The sequence below is a fragment of the Aptenodytes forsteri genome, unplaced genomic scaffold (assembly GCF_000699145.1).
Source record: "Aptenodytes forsteri isolate BGI_AS27 unplaced genomic scaffold, ASM69914v1 Scaffold83, whole genome shotgun sequence".
In the NCBI taxonomy this organism is placed as follows: domain Eukaryota; kingdom Metazoa; phylum Chordata; class Aves; order Sphenisciformes; family Spheniscidae; genus Aptenodytes; species Aptenodytes forsteri.
Window position 1 is genome coordinate 4,537,397 of NW_008795371.1, and position 14,119 is coordinate 4,551,515.

A 14,119-nucleotide genomic window follows, 5' to 3' on the forward strand; every position below is an offset into this window, starting at 1 on the left:
TGGGACTCCCCAAGTGGCCTCCGAACCCCGCAGCATCGCGGCAGAGCCGCTAACGGGAGGTGCAGAGGAAGAACTGGTTAATATTTAATTTAGCCCTAAGCCCGCATGTTTAATTACGCACATTTAATTCTTCACTGTGTTATTCGTGGTCTACCACAAGTGCCGCCTCTTCAGTGCAAACCCTGCCGGGGGCCAAGCTGGCACGTCCAGCTCCCGCAGCCCTGCGGGGCCTGATCCTGCTGTGCCCGACTGCCAGGCAGAGAGCAGCTCAGTCCGTGTGGGCGCCCACGGAGGACGAGGGCTCCCGCTGGGACCTCTGCCTGCGCTGCCTGCACTTCGGCAGCAGCATCTTTGCAGCAGGCGTTGCTGCAGCCCCGGCCAGCCCTGCTGGGCACGACCACAGTGCCAATACCAACACGGAACAATTCACAAGGTGACAACTGCGGAATATGAATGCAACGGTTTATTCTGCTGGTCCGAGTTGGTTTTTCCCCATAAAAGGTAGTTAGTTGTCTATAAAGTTAGTTGTGAGCTGGAGCTATTCTAAATGAAGACAATCAGTTGTTCCAGACCTTGTGCTAGTTTAAAGCAAAGCAGAGCCGAGCTCATGATATGCCTGGCTTGCAGAATTGCAAAATGTCCGAAGGTGACCCAGGGCTGGCACAGGGGTTGCGACGCGTCCCACGGCCCCCTGCTTCGGCGGGCGTTAATGCCACATGCTGCCAGCAGGACCTGCACACGTGAGCGGCTCCCCGAGCACACCACGAGCCCCGCTGGCAGCGGCACTGGAGACCTCTGCTGCAGGCAGGGCCACAAAATCATTGCAAATAACAGGGCAGGATGGCTAAAAGCAGGTGGCACTTGCAAGCCGAGCAGGATCCCTGCCTTACCTGCTTCTGCAACAGGCAGGGAAAGCCAGGCAAGAGTGATCAGGGGCTTTGCTACGGGATGGGGTTGCTCCAGGAGGGGTGCTGCATCAGCACTCAAAACAAAAATAACCCCAAACTTTAGAAGATTTTAAATTAATCCAAAAAAAGAACAAATTAACATCAGCAGCTCCATCATCACTGTTAGCGCCTGTTGTGTGAGCAGAGGAGAAGCCCCGCTGCAGCCCCTTAACGCCTTTGGAGACCACCACCCTCTGCCCTCGTCTCCGGACCCTCTGTCACACAGCCTCCTCTGCCCCGAGGAGCTGGGGGGCTCGCCGCAGTGGGGTGGGGTGGGCTTTCTCCCTGTGGGTCACCGCCGAGCCTGGGAGGTGCCTGCGGAGCAGCTCTGGCTTCGCCCCGGCGTTTCCTCCCCTCCTCCTCCACCAGCGCCCGCTCCCCACCTCCTGCATCCCAACGGAGACCCCTGCATCTGGAAAGCGATGGGGGGAGCACCGAGGTGGCTGAGCCTGGATGGAAATGGGGGGGTCCGGCCACGATCACCACCCCAGCACATCCCAGGCAGGGAACAGGAGCCCCTGCCCCTCGGCCCCCGCACACAGCCGGCCCCGGCTGCTGGCACAGCCCAGCTCATGCAACACATTTCTGGCTCCGGCCTGCCTTAATTAATATTTTTAATTACAGAATGAATATGCTGACACGTTCTGCTTACAGGGCATGTGAGACAGAGGAATGTGCCAGTGCTGACATTACTGTTAAATTTTTGGAGGATGTGGGGCACGGCAGCCCCAGCCGGGAGCAGGGATGCTGCGGGGATGCTGCAGGGAACGGAGGGGAGAGGGGGGAGAGCAGCTGCGGAAAACCAGTGGGGAGGGAAGCGGGTGCCGAGGAGGAGCCATGTCGTGGGAGAGGAGCCAAACCCTCGCTGGAGCGCTGGGACTCTACGGGGAAAATCACCCCCGGCCCTTCCTTGCCATCCCTGGCACCCTCCTCCTCATCACTTCCCCAGAGCTTCACGTGCTGTCCTGCCTGCCCGTGGCACCCGCGGGCACAGCTGGATACGGCCCTGCTCCGCACAAGCCAGGCCCGGTGCATTAAAGAAAGCAATACCCAGTATTAATATTTAATTCTCTCTAAGCAGCTCATCTCTCGGTTAAGCACCCAGCAGCCCGTCCCACGGTCCCTGGGCAGAGGGAAACGGCATTTACCACCAGCTGCTTCTGCTGACATTTGATTGTTCAAACAAGGCCCAGCAAACACAAAAAGCTACAGTGAAATATCGGAGCATTTAATAAGATCCAGCCAAGCCCTGTGAGCGCTTGGGATAGAGACGGGATTTTAATAAAAAGGCTTCTTTATGATCAAATTAATGGGTCAGTATTCCCCACCCAAGCAACGCCATTTGGATTTTCTTTTTTTCCCCCTCAGTAATGGGCTTTGCAGAAACAAGTCTTTGTAGACACTTCCTGCACACAAGCGGCTGAAGGTGCCGCTCGGTGCCGGGAGGTGCTCGGTGCCCACGGGGCCCTGGCTGATTCGGTACCTTAGAGGGCACCGTGCAAAGGGCGGTTTGATATCCCACCTGGAAAGCAGCAGGGAAGGGAGGAAACTGCCGGCCCAGGGCCAGCGCCCGCAGGGTCTCTCCAGATGGGATGGGGAGCAGAGCCGAGTGCTGGGGGGGAGCAGAGCTGAGCCCCACATGGCACCGCTGTGGGATGCAGCCAGCCCCGAGCCCTCGCAGCATCCTCAGTGGGCGCCGAAGCCGGTGCCTGCACAACGAGCCTCTTCCCAAGCATCCGCAAAGCCTCTTTTCACATCCAGAAATGTTTGGCTGAGATTTCACTCGCAAACAGGCACCTGAGCCCAGGAAACCTGTCTGTGCACCATTTATGTCTCCCAGCGCAGGTAAAGAAGCTGCCGCCTCCTTCGCTGGAGCCCTGCTGCACGGGGAAGCTGCTCCGTGCATCAACGCTGTCTCTTGTACTTCCTTGTCGTCGAGGTGACAGAAAGCCACTAAAGCATGATGAATCCATTTAGAAGTGAGTGCCTCAAGGCGACGGCATCGCTTAAGCTCAAGAAGGCAATCAGACTGGGCTTATAAACAGGGAAAACTCTTCAGAGCAGCATTTCTGCTAATAGAGTGGGGCCAGGAGGCACAGGGGATGAGGGAGGGAGCCACAGCGGGATGGTGCAGAAGGGAGGCTGTACGTGGAGCATTTTCCCACTAGCAAATACTATTAATCTAGACTAATCTAGAAAAACAAAAAAAGCAACAGAGAGACACCTCACCTTCACCACCACCAAGAGCATGACCTGGTACCAGCATCTGCACACGCTGAGGGCAACAACAGAACCTCAAGTGCTTGAGGCCGGGCCAATACTCTTTGTTTCTTCCCAAACTTTGCACCAGAAGCCTGACCTTGCTCTAATTAGCCATCAAATATTTCACACTGCCTCCTTAGGGACAGCAACAGCGAGCCCCCAGCAGCAGGTTGTCTGTGGCCACCCAAGTGCATCGAGAAATAAAGTGCTGTTGGCGTACTCACAGCATGAGGGTCGACCAACTCCCTGGTCTAAAGGCTTGGTGACACCTCGACAGGAGCAGTAACTCCTCTGCCCCGTGAATGAATGGCCTTCTGTGGCAGCTGGCAGGAGATGCACAGGACCCATCTGTCCTGGCGGGTGCAGATGGACAGACTCCCCTCGCCTGCACCGGCTCCGGAGCATGTGCCGCTCATGGGACGGCTCCTCCACTCAAGGCCAGCGGCATGGCAGGGTTTGACCCCTCCCAAACCAAGGCAGGCACGTGTACTCCTCTTCCCTGAGATGGGAAATGCATGAGCAGCCACGAGAGCAGGACCAGAACCCCTCTGCTCCCCTCTCCCACCCTCTGCTCGTTAGTGGTTATTACCGTGGCACAAGGCGCTCCATCCTGTTAATCTTCAGTTCAACCCAACGAGAGCTACTCGGCAAGTTCAACAAGATGAGCTCTTGAAATATTTACTGTCCTAAAGATTCAAGCCGGTGAGTGCCAAGGTGTCTTTCAACATTTGCACTTCACCATTGCCAAACTCCACCTTGTTTAATAGGCTGAAACGCTGAGCGCTTGGCGTTTAAATAGCTCCTGCCGTTTTTGGAAGAGATTAGTAAAGTATAGAAGCAGCTATTTAACATTCAGGAAGCGCGACGCATACATGGGAGTTATCAGTCACTCCAGGCAGATGGTAAATGTATTTCCTTTCACCACAAACTGAGCAGCAAACATTCAAATTCATCACCAAGACAACATATTTAAATCCACTTCTATTTTCAATTCATACGTTTTTAACAAACTGCTAAGTAATGAAAATCAATATTTTCACCCAAGCAGTTGGGAGGCAGTCCTGAAGCTCTGCCTGGCTGCGGAAGATTTGCTCTATGCATTTCAGTCACGCAAAATTATTCACGACCAAGTCAAACGTGGCATCCTGGGTGCAGGTCATGTTTACAGCCAAGGAGGCACCGACCTTCCGTCGACCAGGGAAAGTTAGCCCCGATTTAATGGCACTTCTGCATCAAGGTGGAAAGTGTCACTTCAGGCATGGAGCGGCTAAGGCAGAGGTGACCTCAATCCCAATTTTGGGGGGGAATTTTGATAGGACTTGCACATTTCTAGCTGAAAACAGGAGTTAAGAGACTTGCGCATTTCTTGTGCATTTCTTGCACATTATAAGCAACCTCAGCAGACCACCTGTCGTCTTTGTTAGGATATTTTTTAGTGACCAGTTAGTTAAAATTGTTATTTAACAAAAATCATATGAACTCAAAATGAGATGCATTTAGCAGAAATAACTCGCATCAGCAACATACTGCGTGAGCTTTACTTGAGCAGACAGAGAATATACATCTGTGGTCCTTATCCCAAATCAGCAAACTCCTAACTGTTGAAGAAAGAACGTTTGCCATCTTACTTAGAATAAAAACCTTCTAAAATTCCCTCAAAGGAGACACCTCAGAACCACTAAGACGATTGCTCACCAGGGCTCATCTGCAACCACACGTAGAGCAGAGGGTACCGACTGAAATAACGAAAATGCCCCACGTTTGTCTTAAGATAAAAAAATTTATTTTACAGTCTTATAAAGCAGCTTTACATTAAGCACAAACGTTGATCCATTTACTTTGTATATAAACATAGTAGAACCTTTCCCTCTGCAAAAAGTCATGTCTCGCTGTATATAAAACTAACATGTGCACATTGTGCTTAAACTGCAAAGTCTGTACAGCTTTACAAAGGACTACCCTTTACAAGAGCATCCTGTAAACAATTTATTGCATATTTAACACATGGTGTATATCCCACATGTAAAAAAAAAGTAGAAAAAATAAAGTACAATTACAAGGTGAATGAAAATAGCAGCTTTCAGTGAATGTCTTGCACGATGGCTGAGAAAAACAGCACTGCCACACTTGTACAGTTGTGCTTGTGTGTCACTGGTTTGTATATACCCATGCGCACTATGGTTCCGATGAAGTCTATGTACAGGAAGCCTCATGGAAAGATTAAAAAGATCTTAGCGACAAAGACCTTTGTCAGTTTGAAGACTGAAAACAAACATACAAAACCCAACTTAAGTGAATTTGGTGAAGTTATGGGCACCAATGTCCAACAATCCTCTTCCACTGCACAACTCAATTAAAAAGAATAACAGGAGAAACCCCCACACTTAACTCTCTTCGGTTCTACAACCTCTGATGGTGGTCGGTTTAATTTACACGTGTGCTAAGGCCAACAAAAACGCGATGGAGACGTTAAAGATAAGGTGGTCTGACAGGACCGACGGCGTTGGCATGGCCAACCTATGCTTCTGAGCTCACCTATCCAACAGCTGCCGGGCTGACTCTCACGAAGCACTGAAAGATCAGTGACACTGCAATTTTTCAACTGGCATTAATTAAAAAAAAAAAAGAGGAAATTGCGGCCTCCATAAGGCACCGATACCATCTCTTGAGCAGTACCCAAAGAGAGTCTCCCTAGATTCTCCAAATCCAAAATGGGCAAAAGATGGAGGAAACAAACAGGAGAAAAATGTCTCTGTGTTTGCAGTAAGGACCAGTTGTTCGTAAAGGAAGCACATTTTTCTGGGTTTTGCATGTCTGAGTGTGTGCGCGCGCGTGTGTGTGTATACACATGTACGTAAAAAAAAAATTCACCTCTGCTACCTTTGGTATTGAAATTTCTCCTGTGACATCCACTTCTCATATTAATTGATATGATCGTAGCATGCGTTTGCAAAGATCAAGTAATTACAAAGTTGTTTCAAATATCTGCAAGAAATACAAAAAGCATCAAAAAGTAGAGAAAAGAAAAAAAAAAAATCAAGATGCATATTGTCCTTGTGCCCAGCCTTTTTGTGATTTGAATGAACTCTGTCCTCAGTATGATCATCTTAAGTTTAGCACCCACCTACATGTACAACATGTAGTAGGATCAGTGGAAAAACCCCCAAGCTAATACACGTCCTTCCCGTGCCGGCATACGTCGGGAGCTTTCGAGTCTGGGACCCCCACAGCAAACACCAGCAAGCCTCAACAGAGCTGATAACCCGATACTTGCTGCGCTACCAAACTAAACGCCCCTGACCTAGTGATGCAGTCAGTTGGTTTTACTCTTCTGGACCAAGCAGGAAGCTACACGCCGAGAAGGCAGGCTAACGGTGGGTGTAAAGGATTGATAAATAGAAGAAACTGCCTGGTTTCTTCAGCATTACAACAGTACAGTGAAAGCGTTTGGGTTCGGACGCGTGTGTTCGGTTATTGCACGAGTACCTTGCTCGCTTGGCAGAGCCACGAAGACAAAGCACACCCAAGAAGCCAGTGCTGGAGATGTAACGACCCCGTACACGATGAGTAAGACAGTAGGCAGAGGTGAAACTTGGTATTAAAGCACAGGTGGAGCTGGAAAGCCCTCTGGGGTAATTTTAATTTTTAAAATGCTTGATATGCTCAAGCAGGTTAAAAATTAAAATCACCACAGGAAAACCTTAATTAATTCCAACTGAATTTCCTGTGCGCTACTCAAAATGAGCTCCACGTCACACTCAGGAATTCAAGTCTCCCAAAGAATGAAGTTGCCAAAGCTTAGAGAAACCTCTCAGATGTAATTAAAAAATACAGTACAAAACATCGGGCTCCACAACAAGAGATTTCAGCTACCAGGGAGGAGATGACACCAGCAAACCTGACGGGCGATGGTAAATTTGGCTTTAGAAAAGGGGGGTGGCACGGTTGCAGGCTTTGTGAGGTCCGTGAGCCCCACTGCGTTGTGCTTACGTGACGTGACTTTGAAGCCTGCACGCTGTCTGCGTGTTTTCCATCCACATGTCTGTAAAGAAACCATACAGCTAAAGGATCTACATACAGAGAATTGAAAAAAAAAAACAACATTGTGTATTTTTCATCCCAAGAAAAGAATCCGTATTAAAAAAAAGCCTTTAAAAAGATACACTGTCCACTACCCAGGCTACAAGTAAATACACATTTACGGCATTACACCACATGATCTGTTACGCGGTTCCAACATATACACATATAACTCCATTTTAAAAGAGGCCACAGACTAACTTTTCAGGCAAGTGCTGGACTTGAGAGACCTGTATGGCTTCTGCAAATGTTTTCCTACAAAAAGGAAAAAAAACCAAAAACGTCCCCAAACTCAGGAGCACAAAGGGGTTTTGCTTTGTGCAGTTAGTTTCGCTGTGGAGCACTAAGGACAGGTGAAGTTCCCGAATCCTACCCATCGGACCCAAATATTTTCACACTGGAATGCAATGATTTCAGGAGATCAGTTTTAAGGATCACTTCTTTGAAACGGTCCATAAAAAATTTAGGATGCAACCTTTGAAGCTGTACCTCTGCGAGGCAGCAGGACTGAGGGGTTTGGTTGTAAGCTCTAGTTGTGCTTTGCCCGGCCGCCTCGCAGATAGCTCTTCCACCTCTTGACGAACTCTTTGAAGATGGGGGACTCGTCTATCGTGCTGAGGAGCTGGAGCTGGTTGATGTGGGTAGTGTGATAGTCCCATCGGGCCAGGTTGGGAGCGGTGCCGAGCATGAAGTGCCGAAGGTCATAGATGGTCCCTGAGCCGGTGTCATAAAGGGGAAGCATGGCCTTCAGGGACTCCATGCCCCGCTCGTAGAGGACCCGCGCCTCCTTCCCCAGCTTCTCCCCAGCCGTTTCTTTTAAGTCATACAGCCCGATTAAGGAGTACATGAAACCGTTGAGCACGAAGGAGCTGGGTGAGGTCGGGTACTCCTCGTACCAGTCGTGCCGGTTCATGAAGACAGCTTTCACCCCGCGCTGCTCCGACGGCAGCTTGTACGGCGCCGTTGCCCGCAGAGCCGAGCTGAGGAACACGTGGTCCTTCGTCAGCAGGTACGCCCGCACCAGCGTTGAGATGGCCTGTCCTTGCGCCATGGCCGAGTACCAGCCTGGGTCCAAGGACTTAAATCCCTCCCCCAGCTTCCTCATCACCATGATGGGCCAGCCGCCCCTCTCGTCCTGGTTCCTCACCAGCCAGCTGCTGGCAGCAAAAAAAGCCGCCATGTGAGCGGTGGCCGAGATGGTGACGTTATCGAGGAAGCCTCTACCCTTCGCTATCAGCCTCACCACTCTCTTGGGCATGATTTTGGTCTGCTTCACGGCTTTCGTGTTCGAGAGGCCGACGCCTTTCCGCAGGTCGGTGACCAGGTCCCGGGTGAGGGTGCTCCAGCTAGTCCTGGGACCGATGCCGTAGTAGATGTCTCGGTCCTTAAAAGCAATGAGCTGGGTGTTGGAGACGTAGTGCACGGTGAAGAGCTGGTTCTTCTCCGTCGTCTCGAGAACCACAGAAATGCTCCCGTTTGTTACGAATTTGAGATCAAAAGAAATAATAAAATCTCGGGTGTTCCCAAGCTGCAGAGATACCCCCTCAGTATTTTCTGCAAAACAAACAAAAAAAGCTGTGTTCAGTGGTAAAGCACTCGTTCCTCCAAAACGTTTAAGCTATGAAGCACAGCTTCCAGAGGTAAGCCCTCTTACCAGGCAGGATCCAAAAGCTTTTAGGGCAGCCCATCAATAATTCAATCATTCTTTCTGTGCACTATCATATATTATTTAATTAAGGATAAAAGTAAATCAGTGAGCGAAGGCCGACTCCCGCAGCACCGGAGAGAACTCTTTGCATCTTACATTAACACGCTGCAGCACTTCACTGCGGAGCAGAAGAGCCAGGGGGCTGGATCGATGGCTTTATCATACGCTTCTGGTACCTGATTGATGGTGGAGCGCAACGGACAGCAGCAGGATCTGGGGTAAGGGAAAGGGCCACCAACGGGGGGGTCTCGCTGCTGCTGCAGCTGCCTGCTGGCAGCATGCAGGACAGGCAGAGCCGGACTTTTCCTACAGGATGGGGCACAGCAGCCAAGCTGCAAGAACGTAGATGCTCCGTGATTTTCCTCTTCTGTAATTCAAAACCAACAACCACCCTTTTGTTCCAAACTGAAAATTTCACTTGGCAGAAAAGACACCAAAAACGCAGCGCTGCTTGAGCGGTCGCATTTCTGCATAAAGCTCCGCTTTCAGCAAAAAAAAGCTGGGAGTGCCGAGAAGCAGGTATTGAGGATCCCCCCAGGACCGATATTTAAATCTGTGACTTTTTTCTTTTCCAACCTGACAGTTCCAAAAACCAGTGCGCTGATTAGTTTCATGGGGGGAAAAAAGAAAAGAATACAGAAAGACTAACGTGTTAAAGTATTTATTAACCTCTCCATTGGCAAAATGCAGTTTAATTAAAAAATATATTAAATAAAGCTCCTAGGCAATGCCAGATAATTAAATCCAGTGTTCTCTCACAGGCTAGATTTTAAAATGTAAAATCAACTCCTCCCCAAAAAACCTATACTAAAAGATCAAAGGGCTAATTAGTTTGTAAGGCTGTGTGCAAATCCTGTCGCTTTGAAGGCACAGAGGGATGATAAACACTTAAAGACAGTCATCTCAAATTAACTGCTTTCTATAGAATAAAATTCTCCCGCGCAAGCCAATTGTTTCCTTTCTGCTACTTCTCAATGTGTGAAATGCCCTATAAATATTTCTACGTGCAACCAACGAGTTACGGTCCACTCTCCCTGCATAGCAGAGGCTTTTCCCCACCTCCCAAACTAATCTATGGCATTTTGCATCAAGACCGTTTCCACGTCTTGCGCTGTACGGTGCTATTGTATGGGACCTATTATTTTGACTGAATGTCATGTTTTCCAATCTTTTAAAGTAAAAGCTTCACTCCTTTGAGTTCTGGAGATGAGCATCTGCTTTGGGAGAAGAAACCGAGCGCTTTGTTACACAACATTTTGCTGCTATGAAAAATCTAATTAAAAAAATCCCACTCGCAATTCCTGTCAAGTAAGTTTTATGGTTCCTTGTAAATAAATGCTTGTGTGATAACAAAGTGAATTATAATAGAAGGAATTATAAATAAAATAGAAAACCCCCACTTTTTAAAAAAAAAAAAAGACAAAAAAAAAGACTTTTAAGAGGCGAAGGAGAACTAAAGGCTGCCTGTTGTTTGCACTGCCTTAAGAGCCTATCAATCCATTACTTAAGGCCATCTAAGACGAGTGGATTCATACCGTGGCCTTCGAGCCCCACAGATTACTCTGCCATCAATAAAGGATGAGGAGAGAATACATAACAGATCTTTTAGCCTTTCCTCTCCCTGTATTTATCTACTACAAAGACACAAGAGTGTTCAACAATTTTTTCCCTGGAGACCCAGGCCTAAGGTGCCAACTGAAAATTACTTCATTGTCTTTTTAAGTAATGGACTCATTAATTCTAATGGGTATTGATTGAGGAAAAATACATTATGTCCTTATTAATGAGCCTGTCCTAGCACAAAGGAAACTCTCGCATGAAGTAATGAATTTCCCTGCTAAGTACAAAACAGAACACAGTAAACTGAAGAGACGGCAACAAAATGCATCTTGCACGTCTGCAGGTGAAGGAGAGCGCCCGTATGCAGCCACAGATCTTCACCGTCCTCCCACAGTCCTCTGCAAATACCTGTGGGCAGCTGCTCCCTCTTGCTGCCTTGTTTAAGGCAACTTGGGCTAGCCAGAACTAAGATCTCAGATTTTGCAAAAATAGTTGCATCCCAATGAAGAGAGAGATCCCGGGTCCAGCCAGAGAGCAGCACGTGCTACGCTTGCTCCAGGCTGAAAATAGACCTTATCTATCATCTGTCAACATCTGCTTATCACACGTCAGCGCTATTTCCCAGGCTTCACAACTGGTTCCATTTTTTTCTTTGCTTCTATTTTGAGGCAGAAGCTGAAAGGCTCAGGAAACGTGACTGTAGCTTCTCATTGCCCTCCATGCATACATCCACCCATTTTTGCATTAAAATAGTGTTGAAAAAGCAGTGACGGAAAGAAAACCAAAGAAAAGAAAAACTCCAGAGGTACAGAAACAAGATGACATTCTCAGGTGAGATCTTAAGGATGGGAAGTCATGCAGGATAAATGAACACACATTAATCCTAGCAAGTTAAAGCTCCCCTGATACCATCTGTGCAAATTAACGGACGTGGCTTAGCTGCCACGCATTTAGGATAACCCACCTGGAGCGACAAACTGTTTGACGCTAGTGAACTTGGCTTTATCAGATACTGTGGACAGAGAACAGCCTTTCGGCACCGTCCAGTCCACAGACCTGCTGGTTTTGTCCTTCTCTTCGGCCGTTTCGTACACCTCGATGTGAGGTGGTTTCTCCGTCAGGTTTTTACTGTAGTGACTTAAGCCGTACTGTGCAATCTGGATGGGGTAGAAATAGCCTTGAGGTCCCCACTGCGTGGACAACGGCACACCTATGAGAGAGGAAGAAAAATGAGTATTTTAGTGGCACGTTTTCAAAAAAACAGTGTTTGCAGCCCTGCATGCTCCTCCTCCTCACTCCTTTACTTCTAGCAAATAATATCTCTAGGTTTCACCATTAGTTAGACTTGAGGAAAGTCCTGTTCAAGGAGTGAATTGCTCCCATTTACACTGAGATCTGTGACTAGTCAAAACTAAGCAGATTTGAGTGGCAGAGAAGTCCTTATCATGTTCTTCCATACATTCTCATTTAATTGTTTACTGAAGCATCATACTTGTTTTAAAATACATTTAAAATGCTCTAACAGATTTTTCCCCCCTACCCCAGAGACCACTAAATCTCCAAACGATGTTACATCTAACACAATCCCTTTAATGCCACATAAATCTTTGCAAATCTAGTGTATATGTTATTACCAGATTTTGGTAAGAGTTATTTGATGCTAAAAGAGCAATTTACCCAGCATCTACAAATCTGCTCCAATTACCTTGGCTCCCCTCAGAGTATTACAAGCACAGTCTGAAGTGATGCCTGTGGAAACCAGCCAAGCTCTCCATGCAATACCAGCAGAATATGCCCCAGTTCTTCCACCCAAAGCTGTCCCTTGTCTTCAGAGCTACTGCTCCAGCCCAGCCATCCCTGGGATTAACCCTCCACACACAACTCCCTGTCCCAAAAGCTGGCTGTCTTGCAGGAGAGCACACTTCATTTATGGTTAGGGTGATCTTAGATTTAAAAGTCTGCACTGACCAGAAGAACCCCGCTGGAGGGGGTCCTCTTTAGAGGACTCAAAGCAGGAAGATCACAGAGAACATCTTCTGTAGCCTGATGGATTGGATTTCACATGCAAAACCCGTTGTATGAGCTCAGGCAATGTCACATAGCCGTGCTTGATATAAAACCTCCACCCTCTGTTACGATCATTAGCAGAGATGCACCTACAGAAAACCCTGCCGAGCTCCAGGCTCTCTCCTCTGCCTGCCCTTCGCCAGCTCCCAGGAGCTGCAGCCTCCAGTTTTGGGTGGAAAAACCCTCGTGCTGTAAACTGCCTATTGCATCACCGGCTGCGTGGGAAATAGAAACAAACTGTGTGGAGGAGACTTATTTATACACATACCTCCATAAGCAAGCAAAGACACGATACTTAAGATACGGATAAAAACAGGATTCTCCTAAAGTCCTGAATTTTATTTGGAACAAATTCCCAACCTCTAAATATGAATCCCAAGTGGGAATACATCATTGTGACCCTCATGCAGGAAACCAAGGATATTTAGTACTGCAAACCTTTGCATGCACGTAAGAAAAGAGAAAAGAAGATGAGAATAAACAAGTTGGCATTTGCACGATTTTCCCCCTTGGCAATGTCAAGCTCAGAAACCAATTTCTTCTGAAATCTGGTACAATGAAAAGATTACTTAAACTAATGTAAAAAGATACATTTTCATACATATTTTGGTGCTTTGTGTTACTAATAAATGTTACTGATGGAGATGTGATGGCTTACTGCTGCCTAAAGAGAAAAACATCACAGGAAATATTTAAATACCATGTATTATCTCAACTCCTGGAAGCCAGCTCGCTTATTAATGCTAAACATTTTCAGTTAAGGGTGCATTCATTGAGACTGAAAGATGCAAAAAAAGAAATCTGCTATAAGAGCTTTACTTGAAATTTATACAAGATGACAAGATTAAATTCTCCAGGTCATAGGACATAACAACACATTAACCTTGCAGAAAGAGAGAAGGTGAAAATATAACACGAGGGTTTTTTTCATCATGCAGCAATATGAGACTCTCTGGGGCTGGAATGACGCAAGGCAAGAGCCTAAAACTGTCTGAGAACGTATTTTAGTATTAAAACACCTTCCCTACAAACTACAACCATGTCTCTTCCCCGACCTGTTTGCTGGATGCCAATAACTCTATCGCCTTTACAAAATCCAGGCTCTGGCACCACATTTCATAATGATAGGTCTTAAATCACATGCTGCAGAAAAGCAAGGTTTATAGATAAATAACCACATTGTCGAGCATTAAACTCACTGTCTCTCGAGGTTTAAGTAGAGAGCAGCTACGCACAGCACCTTGTGCGTGCATCTGGCAAGGCAAGAGGCTGCCGAATCTGACCTGGTTCTCAATTAGTTCTTACTGAATTTCAGCTTTTTGCGCAAAAAACATGACAAGAACCGCGGAGTCCAGTTGCAAGGGGCGTCTCACACATCTTCCACATTTCATACAAAAACTGGTGGGGCTCCAAGTCCTAGGTCCAAGCCCACCCCCCAACAACAGAAGCAGCACCCATGGCTCTCATTCATATTCACAAGCTGTATTTAATCAGC

At 47.5% G+C, this 14,119-nt stretch overlaps 1 protein-coding gene across 1 annotated transcript in view; it reads right to left on the reverse strand.

The window, feature by feature from the left end:
• Positions 1-4,980: 4,980 nt before the first annotated feature.
• Positions 4,981-14,119, reverse strand: part of GLCE (glucuronic acid epimerase) — a 39,286-nt gene continuing 30,147 nt past the window's right edge. Inside the window, exons 3-4 of the mRNA XM_009280404.2 lie at positions 11,522-11,767; positions 4,981-8,843 (exon numbers count right to left, since the gene is read on the reverse strand). Coding sequence (XP_009278679.1) covers positions 7,819-8,843; positions 11,522-11,767 — 1,271 coding nt within the window. The 3' untranslated portion in view covers positions 4,981-7,818. The remainder of the gene's footprint in view (positions 8,844-11,521; positions 11,768-14,119) is intronic.